Source organism: Alternaria atra (genome assembly GCF_907166805.1).
Source record: "Alternaria atra isolate CS162 genome assembly, contig: 29, whole genome shotgun sequence".
Classification (NCBI taxonomy): Eukaryota; Fungi; Ascomycota; class Dothideomycetes; order Pleosporales; family Pleosporaceae; genus Alternaria; species Alternaria atra.
The window spans coordinates 1,693,377-1,717,341 of NW_025091327.1; the positions used below are offsets into that span (position 1 = coordinate 1,693,377).

Below are 23,965 nucleotides of genomic sequence, written 5' to 3' on the forward strand. Positions count from 1 at the left end.
ATTACTGTGGAAGCCCGGGCATGCAAGGCGTGCTAAAAACGCAGACTGTGGAGGAGATGAATGCGTGCGCGGTTGAGAGCTCAGTTGACGAGGAGGTGGATGGGTGGCTCGATCATCTGCCTGGATATGAGATGGAGGCTTGAGCCAGAGCTCATTGGTAGCGCCCTGACCTTATTCAGATACGATGGGTACTCTAGAAAGATGATGTTCGAGCAGTTGCAAACCCCTTGTTCTGGAACTCTGCGGATGCGGAGAGGGGCCGTGTTCGCGGATGAGGGTACCACAGGCAGCTAGAGCGATACGTTAATCTCAACTTGGACGAGCTTGCACCTACACGTCTCAATTGCGCGCGTCGCGCTCTTTCCTTCTCTCGCCGTTCCCACCAAGCGCTCCACGATCATCAACGCACTTCATCAGACTCTATTGGGTTTGTCCACATACATGAAATTCACAAGCCTTGCCTGATACGTTTCCGTCATATGCTATACCCCACATCTTCGCGTAGATTAACAACAACATATCTATTAGGCTGGCACAGCACGTAATTGGTGGCAACTGTTCGTTAATATGGCTATCATGGGCATTGTCGTACCAAGTGCCGCCGGCAAATGACGAGCGGTCTTTGTTGTCAATTCGGAAATCTGTGCGTGCGGTATGTACGAGGCAACATCCTTACGCGGCAGTGAAGAGCCGGTGCAGCAGTATCGAACATATTGACGAGGACGCACCCCAGTCTTGGCAGAGCATGTGTGGTGCTGGTGGTAGCGGATCAGTCCTTGACAGATGTCGCTGCCAACAGACTCCCCACAAGACGATCTCCGTGAGAACCGATGGTTAATGAGAAACAGGAATGAAGGATCACGCGCGCTTGCCTCCGAAGCTCCGTGAATAATGATGACGACCCCCAATTCGCTCTCCGTCAGACCGATATATAGCTGCGAGTACTACATTGCTCACCGTGATCGATGTGACGCATTTTTCACTGCAAAGTCGCCATCATGGTGTCCTTTACTATTGTCGCAGCCGCCGTGCTAGTTTCTCTTCACAACGCCCTTGCGGTACCTAGCGGCATCACCTCGCTCATTAACCATGAAACCGTGGGAAAACAGCTCGAAGCCCGTCAAGGTGGTTACTACTCTTTCTGGTCCGAGGGAGGCGGCTCTTTCCGTTGCAATCAGCAGGGCGGTGGGAAGTATACGTGCAATTGGTCAGGCCAGCCTGGTGGAGGCTTCGTCGCTGGTACCGGCTTCAAGCCTGGCGGTTCGAGGTAAGAGCTGCAAAACATACATCGTATATTCCAAAAGTGTACTGATGGGTGACAATAGGACCGTGAAATACTCCGGTACATACGATGCCAAAGGGCCCGGCTACCTCGCTCTTTACGGTTGGACGCGTAACCCCCTCATCGAATACTACATCATCGAATCTTACGACGTTCTTGCCCCTGGTGAACCTTGGACGCGCAAAGGTAACTTCACTTTTGAAGAAGGCACCTATGAGCTCTACACTAGTCAGCGGGTGAACAAGCCGTCGATCGAAGGTACGCGCACTTTCACACAATTCTGGTCGGTGAGGACAGAGAAGAGGGTTGGCGGAACAATCACTACACAGAAGCATTTCGATGCATGGAGCAAGGCCGGAATGAGGTTGGGTGGCCATGACTATATGATTCTTTGTACGGAGGGATTTGCAAATGGAACATTGCTGCCGAGTGGAAGTAGTAGCATCACGGTAAGCTAGTTGGTTGGTGGAGGTAGTTAGCTGGGATGCAAATGTGTATGGAAAGTACCTGGTATAGATGAAAGCACCCACGTAGGTAGTGTAGGAGAATGCACTTACGTTGTAGCATGCCAGCATTGCAAACTATTATCACTGATTTTGCTTGACATATACCGAACTCTTCCATCTCGAATCGAAGTACATTTTCAACAGAAGTGCCATCAGAAGAAAAGCAACGGGTGACTAATCTAGATTCGGGGCTACTGCTGCACATTATGATCCTTCGTGCTAAAAGTCGGCAAGGATACGACGTGCATCGACCGGGACTCGTTGTCTAGCTCGTGGCTACCAGCACGGAGGGATGTGTGCATGTGTGCATGCGCTTCGAACTTAGATCATGAAGGTAGACTGGAGTTGCTGTGGGCATGATGAACGGGGGTAATGTGCGGATACCTTGCAGAGAGAAGTGCGCGAAGGTAACCTGCATGAAGTGAGAACCGAGGGGAGGAACGGCTAACGAACACGAATAGCCTTCGCCACGCCACCACTCATCATAAATGCCAGTATGACAACTTCGGTTGGGAATACAAAGGTGCAATAGTACAACGGCTGATTTTGCTATGCACAAAAAAAATAGAAGTCTAAAATCTTTTCCACGACGATCTGTGTGCATAAGCTAGCTGACCGGGATGTTGATCACCCGGGGATGTTGATCACTCACAAATCTCAGCACTCCCACACAAAACACGTGTTTATTTTCTCAACGTAGCTACAATTGCCACTCTGTACACATAGACTGAAGCGTTCGAGCTGCTGTTTCAGCTGCTATATTTTCTGCAGCCTTTTCCTCAGCATTAACATCGCGCTGTGCCTCAAGAAGCTGTGACGCCTGTACGGCAACCATAATTGTCTCTACATTTGCAAAGCGTTGATTTAGGTCAACACGAACCTTCTTTCGTGGCTGTTGAGGCTTAAGAGCCTCAAGTTAACTATAGAGTCTTTTATTCTCTGTTTCAAGCTGTGCTGCGCGTATATTTGCTGTACTAAGTGCCTTGCCTGCTTTTTCAAGGAGCTGATGAGTCTTACGCCCAACACTCTCGTTCCTGTGAAGCTCTCTTCGAGCTATAAAAATATCACGAGGACCGTGAGAGGTAGAGAAGTAGTTCTTAGTAGGTTGAGGCTGATTCTGACGTGGCGGCGTGACAGGCCTCTAGGTTACCTGAGATGAGTTGACTACCCGGTCAACATTGAATGGCCAGATACCCGCAGTAGCCCATCCTGCTCGTATAACTCTCTTAGTAATTGCTCGCTCTCGTGCGTGATAATAAGCTGTAATAAAACGCTCTTTTTTAACACGCGCTGCGTCGTCAAGGTACGAGAGAGCCTGGATTTGCTGCCGATAGAATCTCTTCACGAGTGAGAATACTGAGAGGTCTAGAGGCTGTAGGACATGAGAAGAATGAGGAGGTAGAAACAGAAGATGGACTTTGTTCTGTTTGCAAGCCCATAGGAAATCTAGGCTGATGTGGCTGCTGTGGCTATCTAGGATTAGCATCCTCCAGCTACCGTCTAATAGAGCTGTCTCGGGCAGATATACACGCTGCAACCACTTAACTCCTATCTCATTCGATGTCTAGCTATTCTCCGAGGTTGTAAATAGCTATTTAGGAATTATCGTAGGAAACTAAGAGCTCTGTAGGTGCTTTCCTTTAAATATAACCGAACAGGGTAGTTTCTTGCCCGTAGCCGACACGCACTCGATTATTAATGCCCACTCGCGGTTCTCTGGGGACTGATAGTAAGCCTTCTTCTTCTAACTAGATGCGAGCACTCTAGTGTTAGCACATACACCTAAGGCCTTCCCAGTCTCATCCATATTCCATATATCCTCAGCCCTTATGCCTAGCCTCGTACGAGTCCTCTTAAAGAGCTCCAGGAACGCGCGTATCTGTGCTGGGTTTGCTCCCTCAGCTCGAGCTGCCTCAATCTTTCGACCTACAACAGATGCGACGCGTGGGTTACGCTTAAGGAAGGCAGCCATCCAATGCTTGCCTACGGGTCTGTGGTCTCCATTCATCCGGAGGATTCGGTTCGCTATTTCTCGTGCGCGTGCATGGGAGGGAGGAAAAGCTCGTGCGTTTTCTTCGAGTATCTATTGTACGAGAAAGTCCTCCTGCTCTGGAGTCAACCGCTGCTGGTATACGTGGCTAGCTTGGTTGCTTTGTCTGCCGCGTATGCGCGTTGAGATTGTGGATTGCGGGATGTTGTACGCCTTTGCAGCTGCCCTCTGACTTAGGAAAACACCGGCATCGATATCGCTGATAGCTGCTCGTATAGCTGCTTCACGGTCGCCCATTTTGGTTGAGTATGTGGAGAGATAACACGTGTTTCGTGTGGGAGTGCTGAGATTTGTGAGTGATCAACATCCCCGGGTGATCAACATCCCGGTCAGCTAGCTTACTGGTGGATTTGAGATAAGCTAGCGGTCACCGAAGCTGGCCACCCACTGAAGCTGGCCACCCGCCTAGAACTCGGCCACCCATCAAAAATCAACGTAATTAATTCAACCTAGTTACAATTGCCACTCTGTACACATAGACTGAAGAGTTTGAGCTGCTGATTCAGCTGCTGCTCTCTCTGCTGCTTTTTCTGCAGCGTTACTATTGTTTTGTAACTCTAAAAGAGCAGACGCCTGCACTGCTACCATAATTGTTTCTATATCTGCAAAGCGTTAATTTGAATTTACATGAACTTTCTTTCGTGGCTGCTGAGGCTTAAGAGCCTCAAGTTGACTATATAGTCTTTTGTTCTCTGCTTCTAGCTGTGCTGCGCGAGTATTTGCTACTGCAATAGCTTTGCCTGCTTTTTGAATAAGCTGGTGAGTCTTGCGGCTAACGCTCTCGTTCCTGTGCAGCTCTCGCTGAGCTATAAAAAGATCACGAGGTCCACGGGGGGTAGATAGATAGCTCTCAGCAGGTTGAGCTTGATTCTGACGTGGTGGCGTAACAGGCCTTTGAGCTACCTGTGAGGAGTTAACTACCCGCTCAATGTTCAATGGACAGATGCCTGCAGTGGCCCATCCAGCTCGTACTACTCTCTCAGTAATCGCAGCCTCTCTAGCGTTATAGTAGGCTGTAATAAAGCGTTCTTTTTTAACAGGCGCTGCGTCATCTAGATGCGATAGTTCCTAGATCTGGTTTCGGTAGAATCTCTTCACTACTAAGAAAACTAAGAGATCTAGTGGCTGTAATACATAAGATGAGTGAGCAGGTAGAAACAGAAGCTGAACTTTATTCTGCTTGCAGGTCCACAGGAATTCCAGATCAATGTGGCTGCCGTGGCCGTCCAGAATTAGCATCCTCCAACGATCGTCTAATGGAGCCGTCTCAGGCAGAAATATCTGTTGCAGCCATTCGAGGCCTATCGCATTTGATGTCCAGCTGTTCTCAGAGGTTGTGTAAAGCCAGTTGGGTATTATCGCAGGAAACCAAGTACTCTGTAGGTTCTTGCCCTTAAATATCACCCCGCAGCGCAGTTTCTTGCCTGTAGCCGACACGCATTCGATTATTGATGCCCACTCGCGATTCTCTGGCGACTGCTTGTAAGCCTTGCTCTTACGGCTATCTGCGAGGACTCTAGTGTTTGCACATACCCCCATAGCCTTGCCAGTCTCGTCCATATTCCACATATCCTCAGTGCGTATACCTAGTCGTACGCGAGTCCTCTCAAAGAGCTCAAGAAACGCGCGTATCTGTTCCTGCGTTGCGCCCTCAGCCCGCGAGCCCTCTATCTTTCTACCAACAATAGATGCGACGCGTAGGTTACGCTTAAGAAAGAAGGATATCCAACGCTTGCCCACAGGATTGTTGTCACCATTCATCCTCAGGATTCGATTCGCCATTTCTCGCGCGCGCGCGTGGGATGGAGGAAACGCGCGTGCGTCCTCTTCAAGGATCCATTGTACAAGAAATTCCTCTTGTTGTGGAGTTAATCGCTGCTGGTATTCGTGGCTAGATTGACGTGTCTGTGTACCACGTAGTCGGGCCGCAAGCGTGCTTCGAGGGATCTTGTACGCCTTTGCAGCAGCTCGTTGACTAGTAAAACACCAGAAACAACGTCGCTAATAGCTGCTTGAATTGCTGCTTCACGGGGATCCATTTTGGTTGCGTGGTTATGGAGAAATCACGAGCGTGGAGTGGGTGGCCAAGTTCTGGACGGGTGGCCAGCTTCAGTGGGTGGCCAGCTTCGGTGGCCGCTAGCTTAGGTGACCGGCATTACGGCATGCGATGGGACGCCTGTCATCAACTATGCCCCATGGGTACATGAAGATAACAATGGTACCTTCCATGCCCCGTTTCACAGAACGTATGTCGCTACTCGAGCGTCTTCCACAATCATTCGTTTACTACAGGCACCATGACGGGCACAGTTCTGATTACCGGCGCAAACGGTTCGCTGGCTTTGCCGGCAGTGAAATACTTGTTGGAAGCATATCCATCCTTCAACCTGGTCCTCACCGTCCGAGACGATTCTCAACAAGATGCGAACACGGCAGAACTTTGTCGTGTTGTGGACCAGCACCCTGAGGTGCAAGTTTCTATACGAAAACTCGACCTCTCATCGCTGGAAAACGTCCGTGTATTCAGCAAGGCGCTACGCCTTGAAATCGAGGGTAAAAAGCTGCCATTTATCCGCACGATCATCTGTAACGCGATGACCTGGAATTTGGCCGACGGGCCCCAGTATTCAAAGGACGGATACGAAATGTCGATTGCGGTGAACCATCTTGCGCATTTCTCTTTGTTGTGCGAGCTTCTCAGTACCGTGGACCCCGTACATGGCCGCATCGTCTTTTCAGGGAGTTGCGCGCATTGGCCGGACAAAGCTAGTCTCGTCAAGGGGTATCCGACTCATGTGCCGGAAGACCTAGATTTATTGGTTCACCCCAAAGCCGACAACGAGGGCGAGGAACTGGGACGAGGTTTCCAAAGATATGCTGTGAGTAGGCTGGTCCCCATCATGGTCATGTACGAGCTCAATCGTCGCCTCAAGATCGTAAGTATCCCATTGGCGCAAGTTCAGATAAACCTAAGTTTTGACTGTCATGCTAGAAAAGAGAAACGGAGTCTATCAGGGCAATAGCCGTTGATCCTCTCGATATGATCAATTCGCGGGCTTTCCATCAGCCACACGTCCCACGAAAAATCCAGATCATGTCTACAGTTGTGACTTGGCTGTTGCCGTTGCTCAGTTACTTTGTCCCTCGATTGGTAACAGTTGAGCAAGCTGCGATAGCCTTTGTCGATGTGGCAGTGGCCGATAAGTTTGCAGGGCAAGAGGGTTACTTTGAAGGGAAGGAGAAAGTCAAGAGCTCTCCGGACAGCTTGGATGTAGACATGCAACAAGCGCTATGGCGCAAGAGCGCCGAGTGGTGCGGGCTGGACAAAGAGAGTCTGGTAATCGATCTGTGATGAGAAGGGCAAGTTAGTGGATTTAGGGGTTCTCTAGTATTAGGCGGAGTCGTCGCCGGAATGTACGGAAGCTCCAGTCGCGGAGCTTTCCTATCTCACATAGCTTCCATACCGAACGAACGTCAACCTCTCTTGCTGAAATTACTCGATAGTGATTCCCTTATCGAGATGAGGTATATTACTATTAGCTGACATGTAGTTCTGGCCCACCAACGACTGAAGGCGTCCCTACACCACTTTCATCGGCCCGCAACATTCAGCTCGCCCAAATACCGCCCAAAAATGCCGCTACGACGCGTGGCTCACATGTAGAGGTGAGATGTGCAAAGCATTTTTCTCGTGTAGAAGCGCCGTTCAGCCCGTATTACCGTTACACGAAGCCGATCCTCCACTTTTAGCACCATGTCAAACGCTTACGCAGCCACTGCAGGACGACATCATGTACCATATCACTTGTGGCACAGCCAGGGTCTAACGCGCGCGAGCGAACAGACCCACAAAGGCCGTTAACGACACATTCACAGCCAAGTTTCTCGGTTGCAGCTTGGCGAAGCTTATTCCTTGATTTTGCGAGGCATTTGTTGGCGCCACAAAGCTTAGTAGAGCTTAGCCACGCAATCAGCCATGCATCATACAAGGGTTTGCATGCTTCAATGCAGACGTGTTACGACAAACGCTGCTGGCAGGCCAATCAAGCAACGGAAAGAACGGGCGCGAACAAGCTGAGCCACCACAGCCGCGGCCATTTGCATCCATCACGCTGTCCAGACTCGCGTCTGGGGCTTGCTAAGAGAGATAGCAGTGTCGGTGAGGCGGTGCACTGGGGCCGCAGGACCAATCTCGTGCCTGACAACTGGCAGGCGTCGAAACATTGGTATGCATGCCTCAGGGTCAAGGCTCGATCTGTGACCAACGAGGTCGAATGACGAAGGTCAGCAAAGCGCTATGACGGAAGCCGTCTCTCTGAACCTATTGACCCCGGAGAGTGTATCAAACCTGCTGACCTGTACCAAAGGCGATATAAAGAGCCGTAGACATCTGCGACAGAATCCCTTCATCCTTCACCACACTTCGACTCGACCCTCCAAACGGCCTACATTACACACATACACATCAACACCAGAGTCCAGAGCTCCCAATTTTCATCCTTTACATTAAACACAGCTCTTTCGGTAAGTATCCTTTATCCGCTGCTAGCCACGCATCTCACACTTTGTCTAGCACCATCTTCACACAAACACCATCACAATGCCTGCCAGTGTTGCCTCTTCCGTTTCGACCATCATCAAGCCCTCACCGGCCCCGAAGTGCGGTGAGTCGTGCGACTGCTGCGGTTGCGACGAGTCATGCTGGTGCGTCGTCATGTAAACCGGAGGACAACTTATACCCGATACGAACATTACGATCATCACATTGGAGGATACCTGACTACTGTCAGTAAAGGAGAGTTGTAGTAGGCAGTCTTCATGCGAACCCTTCAACAAATATACCCGCCACCTCTTCCTCGCTTAAACAGATCTATTGTGGTCTCCCATCACTCCTGCATTGACTTGTTCCTGGTTTTATTTACCTTCTATCTTCTCTCATTATTCCTCATCTAGACGTTCGTATCCTCACCAAATCCAGTGCAACAATCGGGCGACTATGTTTTGCTTGAGCACAGGCGTACGCAAAAGTGACGTAATTCTCTCATCACAAAACCGTACCTGGTAAACATCGCATAGATCAAAAGAACCCCATGGGCTCTTGAACGTCTTTGAAATACACAGCTCCAAAGTCCTCAAACATCAAAGAAGCCTCCCCGTCTACTCGTCTCACATAAGCAAACGTTCAAGATGCCTCCGTATGTCGCCCGCAATGCTCTCTTACGGACCTCACAGGCGCTCTTGCATCTGTCAAGGCCGGCATTTCGATTCACTCACACGCAGCGCAGGACTTTGCCCGATTTCTCGCTTGAAGGCAAGGTGGCTGTTGGTAAGTAGTAATGAGAGGGTCTCTTGGGCAAATATGCTAACCTCGTTCAGTAACCGGGTGAGTGACCGTTAACGTCTCTAGAGAGACTACGGAGCACGGCTACGACCAAGCTAAAGTGTCACACAGTGCTTCTCAAGGCCTTGGTCAACAGATTCTTGCCGCCTTCGCCCTTTCGGGCGCCCATGGAGCGATTGTAGATCTTGATCAAGAAGGCGCCGACAAATCTGCCAAGGCCCTCATCGAGGAAGCTAAAACTCACGGCCTACCGCCACCAAAAGTACATGGCTACGAGTGCGACACTTCTTCTGAAGAAGGTGTTAAATCGACTTGGGACAAGATCGTCAAAGACTTCGGCACCGTCGACATCCTCGTCACCAATGCCGGGATCACTGGCGGCGCACCGGCAGAAGACTACCCTTTCGAAGACTTCAAGCGCATGATTGACGTCAATCTGACCGGAACCTTCCTCTTCTCTCGTACAGCAGGGAAGTGGTGGATCGAGAACAAAGTTGACGGCCGCATATTGATTATCTCGTCAATGTCTGGTTCTATAGTCAACCGTCCGCAAAAGCAGTCTGCATACAACGCTTCGAAGGCCGCATCCGCGCACCTCATGAAATCTCTAGCGTCGGAATGGGCGCCGCACAATATACGCGTCAATGCGCTAAGCCCGGGGTACATCCAGACTGAGGCTAACGAGGGTGAAGAGATGGAGAAGTTGAGTAAAGAGTGGTTGAAGGATATCCCGATGAAGAGGATCGCTAAGCCAGAGGAGTTTCGCGGTGCGGCAGTTTGGTTGGTCAGTGATGCTAGCAGCTATGTTACGGGCAGCGAGATCATAGTAGATGGTGGATATACCATTTGGTGAGGCTGTTATGAATATGGTTCTGTACGAACAAGTTGAATATAGCTATTGAGGTACCATATGTGACGACCCATCAGCTCTCAAATTTTTTTAGCAAAATTTCTGCTTTGTTGCCCAGTCACACATGACTTTCCCAACACAGCTGCAACAAGCACACACCTATCATGTACCATTCTCGTCAGCTCTGCATTCTCCTTCAACCTCAACCGCGCTCATTCCTTACCTTCTTCTGCTTTACCGTATTGTCGCTTCCATCTATGCATGTCAGGGTTTGCGCATTCCATCGAAACTTGTTGTAGCACGCGTTTGCGTTGATGACAGCGGCGCAATCATCGCTTCGCGCAACTTCGGCAGTGCACTCTGGGTATGTTTGAGCGGCACTAGAGGCGAGAAGAGACGCCAGAATGGCGATAAAGAGCTTCATGATGGGTTTATGCTGATGAAAGAGATGATGAAACCTAATCGTGCAGGATCTGTTGGTCGGTGGTATTGCTTTACTCTGCTCGAAGATGCGAGTGAAGCTCACTGGTACCTAGCTGAGCGGACTCATATGTCCGGTCGGATTCTAAGCCAAATGCTTGGAACACTATATTCTGGACTACTGGATGCCAGGTGATATCTCGGATATAGAGGAACCATTGCCACTGTCAAGGTCAGATGCCACGCTTGTAGATGGTCGGACGGATAGTCCCGCGTTTCCCAGACTTCTGCTTTAGATCCTGGGTCAAGCCCGGGATGCAATCTTCATAGATCTCTTCCTATTCGAAGGCTTCAGAAGGATAGCCTCGCTCACGCGGAGATTCTGTTCAATCCTCCTTGGCAGGCGAGCCCGCATTCGCTACGCGATATTAGCTTACATTGCCCTGGCACTCGGCTCTTCGCATCGACACCTAAAGACGACGGCAGTTGTTGATATCGAAGATATCAACATATGACGCTTGTGCTGTCTATGAAAGAGGGACTACGGAATGCGCTGCAGCATCGCATAAGGAGATTATCGACAGTATCAAAACACTGGAGAGAACAGCGAGTAAACAACAAGTGAACACCATGAGACTACACCCCATCATCAGTGCCTTCGGGCTACTTGCGACCACGAATGCAGGGCTATTGCGCTTCGGATGCGCACAGTTGACTGTTCAGCGACTTGACCCGTTGGTCAACCCAGGATCCAATCCATCACCGCATCTTCATCAGATCATCGGGGGCGTAAGAAATCTACTAGTCAAACACATGCATGCAGTTGTTAACACAACACAAACAGAACTCGTTCAACGTCACTATGGACCCAGCTAAAGGCCATGATCTTGCAGCGCAATCGACATGCACTACCTGCGAGTTTACCGAAGACCTAAGTAAGGACTACATCGCAATATGAGATCATGAGTGAACGCTAATGAGATACTTGTAGGCAACTACTGGACCGCAGTAGTGTATTTCAAAGCAAGGAATGGCACCTTTAAGCGTGTTCCTCAACGAGCACAGCAAGGAATGGATGGTACAAAGGGTGGCATGGTACGTGTTTCTTCCCAAGTCATCTCTCAGGTAGTGTCTAACATCCATCTAGGTCGTATACTACATGACCGATGCCCTCTTCAGCACTTCACAGGCTACAAAAGTAACTGCATTCAAACCCGGTTTCCGTATGCTGATTGGCGATGTCTCATACCGTACCCGGGAAGCAGCTCGCGACTTCCGCCAATTGACGTACATCTGCATGCAGAATGAGGGCACTCGGGAGCCGGAAACGCTCGATTTCCCAAAGCAACCTTGCCCGGCGGGTGTGATGATAAATCATAGATTCCCAACTGTTACGTATAGACGAGCAATGCGTGTATGACAAGTGTACTGACTTTATGAAGTGCTGGGATGGCGTAAATCTCGATTCACCCAACCATCGCGAACATGTCTCATACCCCGCGACCGGTACATTCGAGAACGGCGGCGCATGTCCATCTACCCACCCCGTTCGCATTCCCCAAATCTTACTTGAGACTGTCTGGGATACGAAGCAATTCAATAATAAGGCAGACTGGCCAACTGACGGCAGTCAGCCTTTTGTCTGGTCTAGTGGCGATGCTACCGGTTTCTCGACGCATGCAGACTACCTCTTTGGCTGGAAGGACGACTCGCTGCAGAAGGCCATGGACGGGAACAACTACGTGTCCGCTCCGACGCTAAAGAAACAAAACATTGCTACACAAAACAAGTGTAGTGTCAAGGATATGGTCGGCGAGAACTTTGATGGCTGGCTGACGGCATTGCCAGGTGGTATGCAGGTGAATTGAAGGACGCTTGCTCCAAAGTTTACCAAGTTTCGTAGCGTTACTTTGCTGCAGCAGAAGTGGAGACGAATGCAGTCAGTGCGCTCGTGTTATTCGTGGAATCATCTGGATATCTACCACAAGGCAGTGCAATACAGTGATAAATGGGGCTTTGCAGCTCATTCAAACTCTGGAACCGCAGTAATCTTTGTTCGGCGCAGTACACAGTAGGGAGATATTCATAGCTAGTGCACTGCTCTTTGACGCCTTCTCGTTTATCTAGAATCCCCAATAGTGACCTCAGCAGCCTTATCAACAGGCACCCAAAGCAACTTCGCGTCCTTCTTAATCCCTTCATCACCCATATGTCTCTTCACAACCACGATGACCATGAGATCCCTCTTTGGGAGTGGCTTGAGATCCCAACCCAGAACTTCCGGTCTCTTGACTGGATGTGCAGTCCAGAACTTCCACTCTGCATTCTCGACCATCGCAGTGTATGCCGCATACCCATCTACAAAGACCTGAACCAGATTCTCCGATGCAGGCTCGTGTAGGGTTCCATGTACAGTCAGAGAAAGCTCGTTGTCAGCGTAAGTAGAAGCGTCCACATGTTTGACGACGGCTGTTACAGATTTGATGATAGGTTTGTCATCGGGTGACAAAGGAAATGCGTGGGCGATGACATCGGTTGGCAGCGCGGGCGTGAGTGGTGGCGGTACACGTTTCTTTGTCGCATGTTCGAAGGCATATGCATATTCCAGTAACTTGGTATCTTCGTATGCTTTGCCAGCGAATGTGATATTCACGGGCATCTTCTTCTCGCTCATAACACCCATCGGCACGCTTACGGTGGGTACACCTAGGTGTCTAATCGCCCGATTACCGTTAGAGTACTTGACACCATTCTGAAGACTATGCGTTGTACTGTTGATATCGAACTCGAGATCTGCAAGACCGGCATCGCCTTGCGCGGGAAATGCGACGACATCGAGACCGTTCTTGTCCATCCAATCTTCTAGGTCGCGCTTTCGTTGAGCTTCGAGTGCTTTCAGAGCTTGTTCCATGCCCTGTATGTCGTGTATGCTTCCGTCTTGCACCATCTTGGGCAGGCCGGGGTAGTCGATCCAGTTCCTCACTTCGAGGAATCGGTCAGGTTTGTAATCTGGTGGCTTTGGGAACAACATCGCGGGATCTTTGATGTCGGCTAAACACTTGATGTTGGGATCGTCGTTCTCTACAAGAAAAGCGTTCCACGCTTGGGCGATAAGAATGCCTCGTTCGAGTAGATTCCAGTTTGCGGGCCGCCCATCAACGTTATTCGCTTCACCGGATACGGAGTCGTTCTCGTAGTTCGTTATGAGAGGAAAGTCGGTATAAATGACTTTTGCTCCCAGAGATTCAAGACTCCTGGCTGTCTGCTCCCACAATGCGACGACTTCTGGTGAGACGTAAGGGTGCTTTGCATACGGATCCGAGTCTTTCTGACCAACGTACATCTTTGGCACACCGATTCTCTTACCCCTTAGTGCATCGGCATTGCGCAAGGTAGTATAGTCGATTGAAGGTGGTTGAGGTATCTGAACATGTTTCTGTTCGCGTATGAAGTCTCCCGTCGTGTCTTCGTCGGGTGTAGCGATGACGTTAAGTATTTCCAACATATCGTCCACTGATCGCGCATACGGCGTGGGTACATCACATGTGATGTACAATGGCCACAGCCCACGACAGCTGAGTAATCCCTTCGATGGCGTATAGCAAACAATGGCATTGTTTGACGCCGGACTTCGACCGCTGCTCACCGTCTCGCTGCCCATACCAAAAGCCGACATACTTGAAGCTATAGAAGTCGCGGCACCGTTCGAGGACCCAGAAGAGAAGGCTCCGGTAAGGTATTTCGAATTATAAGGTGACTCTGCTCGGCCATACATACCTCTCTGCATCCCACCCGCTGCCATAGGTGGCATGTTAGTCTTTCCGATCAAGATCGCTCCTGCAGCTCGTAGTCTCTCCGCGATGGCAGAATCGCCGCTCGACATGACGCCTTTGAGAGCAGGGGAACCATCAGTAACCGTCATCCCAGCGACTTTGTAGCTGTCTTTGATCGTATACGGTATACCTTCTAGTGGACGAGGCTCCAGTCCCTGTGCTCGACGAGCGTCCGAAGCTGCTGCATCCTGGAGGACGTTGTCGTTGAATACTGTGAAAGCATTCAACCCTCGAATGAGGTCATACTGTGCGATGCGGTTCAAGTAGCTGACGACGACGTCAACGCTGGTAATCTCTTGTTTGTCGAAGGCTTTCCGGTGGTCATCGATACTGGCTTCCACAATGTTGAAACCATCTTCCTCTAATCTTAAGTTCCAGAGCTCCTGGATCCTCGCGTCCCGAAGACCCTGGAAGCCCATTAGTCAGTGTTGCGTTGTTAGTAGTTGTGAACATACACTGTTGCCCTCCATTGCTAAGGCACCTCTGGATATTGTATCAAGCGACAATGTTGCTGTGAAACGGGGTCTGGAATTGGGTTCTTATGCCGGAGTGATAATAATGGCACCGTTGTTGCCGGTCGGTCTGATTGTCTGTCACCTATAACAGTAGCAAGGTTGGTTCGGTGAACGTAATCGTGCCCGGGAGATAGTCACTTCCCCACTTCTGGATGATAGTCGGTTGGGCTTTCCCCGTACGGCTAGTTCATGTAGTGTGCAGGTATCCTCTATACCCGATATGTCACAGTACTGTATTGCTTCTAGTGTATGCCGTGAGTGAAGTTTGATATCTACGCATTTGAACGACGGCATATTATCTTCATGTTCGAGCTGCAGAAAACGCTACGAATTAGCACAAAGGCAAACGCTACATAGATACTTCCAGCTTCAAAGTAAACAAACACTCCAAATATGTATATGAATGGAGTCAATCATCTTCATGCAAATCGCTCACCGCCGTGATGAAACTCCTACGCCGTACTCGCCCACAGGGCCTTAAACCTCGTACTCCCAGCAACCAACCCGCAGGCTCCCATCCACCCCAAGTTCCAGCCCGGCAGACCACCACTCGTGCTGCTGAAGTGTAGCGCCATGGGCAGCCACGCACTCGCGATGACAAAGTCGGTCCACCACCTGTTGTCAAACTTCTTGTCTTCTTCATCCTGGTACTCGGCAATCGCGCGCCCATCAGCAACCATCTGCTGCCTAGTCGCCCTCCTGCGACCCTCAAGCTGCCACTCGCGCATCAAGCGAAGGAAGTCGCAAGACACGCCGCCTAACCAACAGCGGTAGGCGTACAGGTATAGACGTGCGGTTTTGGAGTCGCCGCGGTTGAGGGTGGAGATGAAGCGGGGCCCGATGACACCGGAGTCGGCGAGGAGAGAGATGTTCTCTAGCGCTTGGTAGGAGAAGTAGCTGCTCGCTTGCAGCATTGCGATTCTATGCAGGACAACATCTGTACCGGCTTTGGGGCCTGAAGCTAGCGAGCGCAGCCATGCATACAACGGGAAGAGACCAAACAGTCTCAGCGTTGTGCGCGCTTTCGAAATGAGGACTGCAAGCGCAGCGATGGGTGGCACGGTGCCAGTGTTCAGGAGTGTTGCCGCGGAGATCTTATTGTCGTCGCAGGCAGGACGTATGAGGCTGAGGAGCTTGGTCGCAAAGCTAGAGATGGACGGCGACTTCGTTTGCACGTATGCGAGGATGTAGAGGGTGTAGTTGAATGTGGAGAGGAATGCGGAGAGACCGCCTGGGGAAGCTAGGAGTCTGCCCTACATTAGCTCGTTGCTACAAACTTCATCATGACAGAACGTCGAGATACTCACTTATTCAGCCTCAAAATGGTTTGGTCAACCTTCTTCACGCCTGCGAGCAAGTCGATCCTGTCCAAATCCCTCGGATCCGCACTAGGTGCAGCATCCGCTATCTTATCGACAACCTCCTTGACATCAGGTGTGTCGGCCACGTTGGGCGCTTCGGGTTGGATGCTTTTCTCGTTTTGGTCCGACATGTCGATTCTGGTTCGTATATGTAATAATGAGCATGCAAGATGCCAGGAAGTCTGGGTAGAATGAGGTAAAGGGCGCGTTCGCGGGTTATGCTTCTCCGCGCGCAAGCCACGTTATGGGGAGCTCATTGCCGCTATCCCCGTGAGCCGAGGCATTGGCGTTGGCGCGTTTCCGTCGACCATGACATTCCTGTTACTTTTGCTTTTTGAATGGATATATTTTGACTTCTAAATTGTTGTTGGCTAATTTCTAGGGTTTACTTGTAGAAGGAGCAAATGACGCGGAACTGATACAGTTTCCAAGTTGGTTGTAGGTTATGAACAATAAGTGGGGCTCCACATATCATGCAGTTCAGCGTGTAGCTCATCATCACAATAGTTTGGCTTGAACTTGTTCCATACGCTCAATCTGCTAACCAATGACAACCTGCTCACTACTCTCACGATCGATGGACTCCTCTGATAAGTACCCAACGCCAACGCGCTCGTGTGTTGCGTCGGTAGTGTGTACAGCTGACGAAACCAACAGTATATAGTGATTGGCCTTGTCCAACGTGGTAGCAATGATGACGCACCGCACTGCTCCATCGACATGTTTCCTGCCATCATCGTAGGAGAGGTTCGTCTCGTCTGTATCTCCAGCCCCGATCCTCAGATTGAACGCTGTCGCGCGGATTGTATCGCCTGTTGCATTGCCGTTCATGCTAACCAGCGGCTGAGTGTTCGGCTGGAGAGAAGAACCTAGGGACTGCGTCGGGAATGGCAATACGACGTCTGTGTTCCAATCCACATGCCTGCCCTCAGGCTTGAGAAAGTCGATTGAACCATGTACAGCCATCCACGACCAGCTTGGCGGCAACTTCATTGTATGTTTACCAGGAGGTATCCACGTCAACGGTGGTCCTTTCAGCACACGTCGCCATAGCAGACAGCGACCCCAGAAGCTTTCGAACAGCCCGGCGTGGCTGCGCGTCCTAAAGGTAGAAGTGAGACGATCCATTAAGCCTTGGATCCCGACAGATCTGTCCTCCTTGTGCGAGAATTCAAGCACAGTGTACTGCTTGAATAAGGCAGTCCAGAGATGAATTTGTTCGCCTCGCGTACTGCTAGGCCCAATCGTCTTGCTGGGGAAGTGTGCATCGCCAAGGAAGGCAATCTCGTCGCTACGATGTGTAAGTAAAGCACTTCACGATCGGTGGTGTGTACTTACTGCTTCAGCTTTCGCAACGTCTCGCAGCGTATACCGTCCCCACATTCCCAGTACATCTGATTCGCTGTAAAGAAAATGGTTCGACGGGCTAGTGCGCGCTCCTGTAACACCCAGCCCCTACTATTCAGAGGGCTTTTGAGCACGTCTCGGCTGAAATCGTTTGTCACTGCCGAGAAGTATACGCTCCCTACTTTGACCGCATCAAGGGGGTTTGATTCTGTGTCCCGCTTCAAAAACCCATCAACAGCGCCATCTGCACTTGCAGCGGCGATCACACAGTAAGCATTACTGAAGACAGCTTGCATGGAGACAGCTTGCTCTGCAAAATCACCGTCCTCCCCTTGGTTGATGCAGAGGCAATCGATCCACAAGTAGTCGCACCCAAATGCTTTCGTGATCGCAATGACGTCGGCAAAGCTAGGAGGAATGCCCCTGGGAGGTATCGCTGTCCTGCGTGCTTGTAGATTGGTCTTAGTGCTCAAGGCGGCTTCTGGCATCTTACCCCATTTGTGGGAGAAGGCGATGTAGCGTACAGCCTCAGGGGCCAAGTTGATACTTGCTGAGTCAACGATCTTCGGCTTCTTACTCTTGAGGTCGACTAGCCTCTTAGGTAGCTGGATCTTTTCAGATCTCACTGCGCAGGTTTTGCGATGCTTATCATCACACTCTTTCAGCCACTCCCCCGGTAATCTCATGAATGCATCGGCGGCCTTGGGTACACCTGGTGGATCGTACAGGCTGGGGGCACCTACAGGCACATCCGTCAGGCTTTCGCTTGTTTCTACATTTAAATTAGCGATGTCAAAAACAATACCAAGCCTGAACTCACCCTGATCTGGACAACACACCCGGAGAATCTTGAGCTTAGATCCATCTGATCCATATGCGAAAAAACAGTCAAAATCCCGCTCAAGGCGAATCTGATCGCCAGCTGGAAGTTCCACCCTGTCAATGGCCTTTTTGGTCAGGTCACAGAGTGCACACTGTTCGCAATCGGCTTCTAGGCTCGATCTATTAAAGACCAATTCTGGGGACTTGATGTCGATATTCTTGCAATGATCGCACAGATCGTCTTCGTTGGGGGTTTGGTCTTGATTGATCATTCGTTCCGCAAAACGATGGTCATCAGGATACTGCCAGACGTCAGTCATGCTGTCAGTATAGACTCTCTCTTTCTCAATTCTGGTGCGATGGCCTACGGGTATGGGCGTATCGGCTGAACGTTCCCCGCTTGGAACAAGTAAATGGTTTGGGGATGTGCTGAACTGTTGAATCGGGGTGGAGATGTCTGCCGGTGGGGGAGACGATCCAAATTTGTCGACGCCATCGAAAAGGTACCCAGGTTCGCGGGATGCCTTATCCAGGATACGTGCCAATTCTTCTCTCATGTTCTTTGCGTTGGTTCTCTTTCCCGGCGTATACACGTCCGAGTCTGGGGGTAGATCGACTTTGAGTAACCTGTCCCTGACGAGCTTCACTACATCTCCAATGGCACTGGCTTGTTTTGTGTCATATTTCAGAATGTGATCCATCCATAAAGATGCCCTCTCGGTAACTTGATAACTACCATAGCCTATCTTCCTCCAGTATGGTGTAGCGGCAGTGAGTGTCTCAATCTTCTGAAACCTGGTGATCTCACTTGAACCATACAGAAGCCAGATTACACTTTCGAGTATAACGCATCCCATGGACCAGATGTCGAATAGACGGGAAATCTTTCCGTGGGCCTGCCGGTGCAGATCATCTGACAAGTCTGGTGGCTCATACCATCGGGTCCTCCATCGTTCTTTCTCGATGGTACTCCTTTGCGCAGTCTTAAGATCGTGTTGCTGTGCTCTCCCAAGATCTGCCAACTTCAAGGTACCAAGCCATGCTGAATGATCGCCCCCAGTAAAGCGAAGTATGTTCTCTGGCTTGATGTCTCCGTGCCTCCAATTCTTCGCGTCGGAAGCCCTACGCGAACGGCGTCTGGGAGCAGGATCTAGCAGGGAAGGGCCTTCATTTTGGCTGCCTGAGCTGAAGTTGGCCGAGTCAGAATGACGCGCCCGTCCCGGGTTATCCTCAACAGGTGCTTTAGTGATGTTCACTACCGGCGTTAATGACCCTTCAGTTGGTATAACGTCAACATTTGCATGCTGATCTTCTAGTAGGTCGCCAGTGTTCTGCCTTGAGAATGTTGCAGTTTCATTGTGCATGCTGTGCATGCACTCAACTGCATGAGAAAGTCCATAGAGCTGCTCAAGTAACATGCGGACACGTTCGCGGCTTCTTGCAGTATCCCCATCTAATTGAGGCTCACTACTCTTGTTGCAAAAGTCGAACAGATTACCGCCATCAGCCCATTCTAAGACGATGTGATAGGTGTTGTTGGCGCTATTGTTGGCGACGCGATGGTAAGCAGCAATGCCCTTCACGAGGTGAGCACTGATGCCGTTGAGTTGTCTGTGAGCTTCGGCTTCACGGAGCCATTCCATATGGATATCGTACTTTGGTACATCCAATGGACGTAGAGTCTTATGAGCAACCGCGATCGTCTCGGGTAGGGGCGGCAAGAGTATTGTTTGTTTGTCAGCGAGCATGTCAACACAGATAACATCGCTGAAGTTGCCCGAGCTGAGCTTTTTCGAGTCGGCTCTGACTTTAAATGGTAGGAGTCGTTGTGGGTCGAACTCATACCGAAATCGCTCGTGGTTAAAAGTCGGAACGAGGAAAGTCCACCTAAGAGTCTTAAATTGAGAGAGGATCACATCGTCCCATGGGGCTGAGTACGGGAAGAAATGCGAGCATGGTTCGTTGGCTTGTGACTCCTTGGATCGAGGCTCTTTGGGTTGTGGACACGGGGATGACTTGCATACAATCAGATTCTTCCAATCTAACAATTCATCCGTGAAGCCACTTTTTTGGAATGCTTCCATAGCCAGCTTTCGATGTTTCGGCTTAGAGAATACAAGCTGCAACGTTGCAAAGGTCTTGGGTGCTTTCTTTAGGACAAATTCTATAAGTGTAACGTCAACGCCTTCGCCCAGAGCTTCTCTGATGGTTTCTTCATTGAACAGTTCAATGAGCTCCCTATCAGGCACATAGTGACCTTCTTGGTTAAGGCCGATGGGATATGTCTTGGAGATATCGTTGATGCGGGTTCGAAGGTACGCAGGATTGGCTCTGGCGACGGTCAAGGGGTTCGCAATACTCAATGTGTCTTTCCAAACGCTGTCGGTACGACATCGTATAGATAGGGAGTCGGAAAGGACATTTGAGGAAGTATCCTCGGTAGACATTGCAGCGATTGCGTAGCAATGGGGTGCCGGAAACAAGCAGGGTGTGTGTGGTAAAGCGAACGGTCCGCTGATGAGCTGCTTTTAACCTTGTGCGTTTTATCAGATATCCCCAAAGTCCAGTTATCGATAGCCACTTTATACTTGAAAATAATGTCTAGAGAGGCGGCAATCTCACATGGGTACCTAGCACTGCCTTGCATATGCACACACTGCGATGACATGTATGGCACACAGGACACGTGCAGATTTCCGGTCAGCACATGTCACATTCTTCATTAGCATCGCTCTGCCGCAATAACAAGCCATCAGGCGCGGCGTTACGCTGCACTCGTCGTTCCACCATAGCTCGTGCAAGGCTAGACGAGCTGTAGGGGTATCTTGAGATAGACGAAGCGGGGCAGTGAGCGCCGCATCGGACGTTCATTTGTCGAACATGTAGTCGCAGATCCGTGAGCGGAATCTCGACTGCTATTGAGGGTGGGCGCCTGCAACCGATAGTAAAGGTGGCTTTGCTCCTCGGCGTCTTAGCTGGGGGCGTCGACATGGTTGTCGACCTCGAATTTGCTTGTTGAGGCGCAAGACCATAGCATCTGGTGGATGTTTGCTGGGCCTTCTCAAAGCCACTCATAAATGATACTCCAAAGTGGCAGAGGAATTGTTGGAACACTGCACCATAGCGCTGAAGGTTGAATAGGATGATGAAGCATCAGCTTTGCGAACATGGGTCGCATCGCGGAGCGGCCCTGCCCTCTACTCAAAGCTTGATAAGATCTAGTGCTTCAACCCCATGCAGTAGCGACTTTGAGAGTAGCAGGGTAGGAAGGCGCTAAAGAGGTCCTTCCAGATGATGCAGGTCCAGCTAAGAGATGGGGTTCAGCTTTACCTCAGCTCAGCTGAGACAATGTGTGGAAATCGCGCGCTGAACGCGACCGAGAAGCGTAGATATTGCATGAGATGTTCATATTGTGACGTTCTTTCCCATGAAATCGTTACTGGACGACGAAGATCGATGTCGAGGTGCGATTGACGAGGCAGACGTGCCAGAGGAGGTCCAAGCAGAGTCCACCGAGCTAGTCCCAAGCCTACACGTCATTGGAAGGTCCTCCTTCATGCCGTCGCCTTCGACGCGTCGGCATGAACCTTGTGTACTACATAGTTTTGAACACCTGTTTATCTTCTCACATGTGGTGCACTTACCTAGCTCTCGAACCAGACGATGTGTCAGGAGGACGTCGTGGTTCTCACGTTTGCTTCACCTTGTTGTTCAAGAACTCGGTAGGAGCACACCCAGGCGTGCTATCGGCAACCCTTACTAGTTCATACCCCAGAACAGAATCAGTGTCTTGAAAGTTTCTGACAGGGTATTGGTGCCATGAAAGACATGTTGAGGCACGAGATTACAAAGCCATTGTGTTAATTTCGTCGCCCAACGTGACGCGACAAAGATGTACTCCTACAATGTCAGCGCAAACACTACGCAAATATGATATGCACTGCTTGGCTGTCAACTGAGAGCCTGCATTTGCGCGTAGAACATTTTCACGTGAGCCGTCATACTCCAGCTTTGTAACTGATTGTCAGCTATGGCGAATCCACAGACACAGGGCATTAAACGGGCGGCGCCCGCTTATGATATTTCCAACCCACCAGAACAAGCAGTTAAGCGGACTAGACAGTTCGCATTTAACTCTCTTGCAGTTAGAAAAATGGGATACAACTTCGAAATTCCAGCGACTATTGCCAAAGTCCGGACAAAGATCGACCAGCCCTTTAGGGTGGGCATGGCACTGGGTGTGATGCATTATCACATCGTTCCACTGATAGCAACACATTTGGAGAACGCTATCGGGTTCCGCAACAAGGTTCCAGAAGCCCTAACATGGGCTACCGGGTTCGTGGATGCGATCGATCAGTACATTGCACATCTACGTCTTACGGATGGCTGTTCTGAGAAGTTCCCGAACGACACAACCGTCGATCGCAAGAGTCGACGGCCACAGCCCAAGTATATGGAGCGCTACACCTACCTCATCGAAAACATGTACAAGGAACATATCCGCGAACAGCTGTGCGACGTCTTCCAGTCGTGGAGCAAGGAGCAAACACGGCTCTTTAACAAAGGGGTTGACAAAGCACTCTCAGGAATACAGTGGGTCATGTATCCGGAAGAGAATGTTGTTTTGAACGCTGGCGGCGATGAGTGGGCGATATGGCTTCGCGGGAAATGCGAGGAGTTGGGGATGCTTGAGGCTAGGGCGGAGAGAAAGGTACTTGAAGACATGTAGGCGTAGAAGCACAACAATCGTCCATGTTTTGAATTCTATGGTTGGTAGTAAACAAAAGACTTTGAGAGTTAAATGCAACTAACATGGTTTACAAGCGAGCGCCGCGTACAAGCGAGCGCCGCACCCCACCAACTTTGCGCATCTCTCTCATCTTAACGTACAATGGCTCAGCGTAGCGCTACTCTACCAGCTTCAAATGAAGCAGATATTTAGCTTGCTATCTTCTCTATTAAATCTTATTAAATACAGAGTAATCGCAATGCTGCTGCTATCTATAGCGTGTCTGAACGAACGATCCGCCGCCGACGCGCTGGTGTACCTGCCCGACGCGATTGCCAGCCTAACTCAAGAAAGCTTACCTAGAGAGAAGAGGAGGTGATTATTAGCTATATACTCGACCTAGATCAGCGTAGATTTGCGCCTACGTACGAAGCTGTACATGATATAGCTAATAGGCTACTAACTACGCGCGGCGCTGGTCAGGTCGGCGTCCACTGGCCGCGCAACTTTGTCAAGCGTACAGACAGTCTCACGACGTGTTTTAATCGACCGTACGATAGGCAGCGAGCTCTATGCGAGGATCCAGCTCTAATTAGGAGCTGGTTTAAGCTTGTAGAGGAGACAAAGACTAAGTACGGCATCTGCGATGAGGACGTCTACAACTTCGACAAGGCTAGCTTTATAATAGGCAAGATCACGACTAAGCTTGTCGTGACAGGGTCAGAGAGAAGAGGCAGACCAAAGGCTATTCAGCCAGGCAATCGTAAGTAGGTAACGTTAATTGCTGCGATCAACGCAGCTGGCTGGACAATCCCACCATTCCTTATCTTTACTGGCCAGTATCACCTGTCTGCCTGGTACGAGGAGGATATCCCACGCGACTAGGCGATTGCAATTAGCGACAAG

General features: G+C 50.3%; 8 protein-coding genes across 8 annotated transcripts; 5 read left to right on the plus strand and 3 right to left on the minus strand.

Annotated features, from left to right (window-relative positions):
• Positions 1-998: 998 nt before the first annotated feature.
• On the plus strand, positions 999-1,740 carry ALTATR162_LOCUS8882 (uncharacterized protein; the record flags this gene model as incomplete). The annotated part of the gene is made up of 2 exons (XM_043316515.1): positions 999-1,267; positions 1,326-1,740. 2 exons carry the CDS (start codon positions 999-1,001, stop codon positions 1,738-1,740), a joined length of 684 nt encoding a protein of 227 aa, XP_043172450.1.
• Positions 1,741-6,135: 4,395 nt separating this feature from the next.
• ALTATR162_LOCUS8883 (uncharacterized protein) lies at positions 6,136-7,190 on the plus strand (the record flags this gene model as incomplete). The annotated part of the gene is made up of 2 exons (XM_043316516.1): positions 6,136-6,774; positions 6,831-7,190. 2 exons carry the CDS (start codon positions 6,136-6,138, stop codon positions 7,188-7,190), a joined length of 999 nt encoding a protein of 332 aa, XP_043172451.1.
• Positions 7,191-9,025: 1,835 nt separating this feature from the next.
• ALTATR162_LOCUS8884 (uncharacterized protein) lies at positions 9,026-10,032 on the plus strand (the record flags this gene model as incomplete). Its single annotated transcript, XM_043316517.1, has 3 exons — positions 9,026-9,164; positions 9,215-9,221; positions 9,291-10,032. The coding sequence occupies 3 exons, from the start codon at positions 9,026-9,028 to the stop codon at positions 10,030-10,032; spliced, it is 888 nt and encodes a 295-aa protein (XP_043172452.1).
• Positions 10,033-11,079: 1,047 nt separating this feature from the next.
• Positions 11,080-12,317, plus strand: ALTATR162_LOCUS8885 (uncharacterized protein; the record flags this gene model as incomplete). Its single annotated transcript, XM_043316518.1, has 5 exons — positions 11,080-11,238; positions 11,294-11,384; positions 11,441-11,544; positions 11,597-11,839; positions 11,892-12,317. The coding sequence occupies 5 exons, from the start codon at positions 11,080-11,082 to the stop codon at positions 12,315-12,317; spliced, it is 1,023 nt and encodes a 340-aa protein (XP_043172453.1).
• Positions 12,318-12,568: 251 nt separating this feature from the next.
• On the minus strand, positions 12,569-14,752 carry ALTATR162_LOCUS8886 (uncharacterized protein; the record flags this gene model as incomplete). Its single annotated transcript, XM_043316519.1, has 2 exons — positions 12,569-14,689; positions 14,738-14,752. The coding sequence occupies 2 exons, from the start codon at positions 14,750-14,752 to the stop codon at positions 12,569-12,571; spliced, it is 2,136 nt and encodes a 711-aa protein (XP_043172454.1).
• A 497-nt stretch (positions 14,753-15,249) lies between these two features.
• ALTATR162_LOCUS8887 (uncharacterized protein) lies at positions 15,250-16,289 on the minus strand (the record flags this gene model as incomplete). The annotated part of the gene is made up of 2 exons (XM_043316520.1): positions 15,250-16,045; positions 16,105-16,289. 2 exons carry the CDS (start codon positions 16,287-16,289, stop codon positions 15,250-15,252), a joined length of 981 nt encoding a protein of 326 aa, XP_043172455.1.
• Positions 16,290-16,698: 409 nt separating this feature from the next.
• On the minus strand, positions 16,699-20,774 carry ALTATR162_LOCUS8888 (uncharacterized protein; the record flags this gene model as incomplete). Its single annotated transcript, XM_043316521.1, has 3 exons — positions 16,699-17,449; positions 17,497-18,277; positions 18,326-20,774. 3 exons carry the CDS (start codon positions 20,772-20,774, stop codon positions 16,699-16,701), a joined length of 3,981 nt encoding a protein of 1,326 aa, XP_043172456.1.
• Positions 20,775-22,480: 1,706 nt separating this feature from the next.
• Positions 22,481-23,059, plus strand: ALTATR162_LOCUS8889 (uncharacterized protein; the record flags this gene model as incomplete). The annotated part of the gene is made up of 1 exon (XM_043316522.1): positions 22,481-23,059. The coding sequence occupies one exon, from the start codon at positions 22,481-22,483 to the stop codon at positions 23,057-23,059; it is 579 nt and encodes a 192-aa protein (XP_043172457.1).
• Between the last annotated feature and the right edge of the window lie 906 nt (positions 23,060-23,965).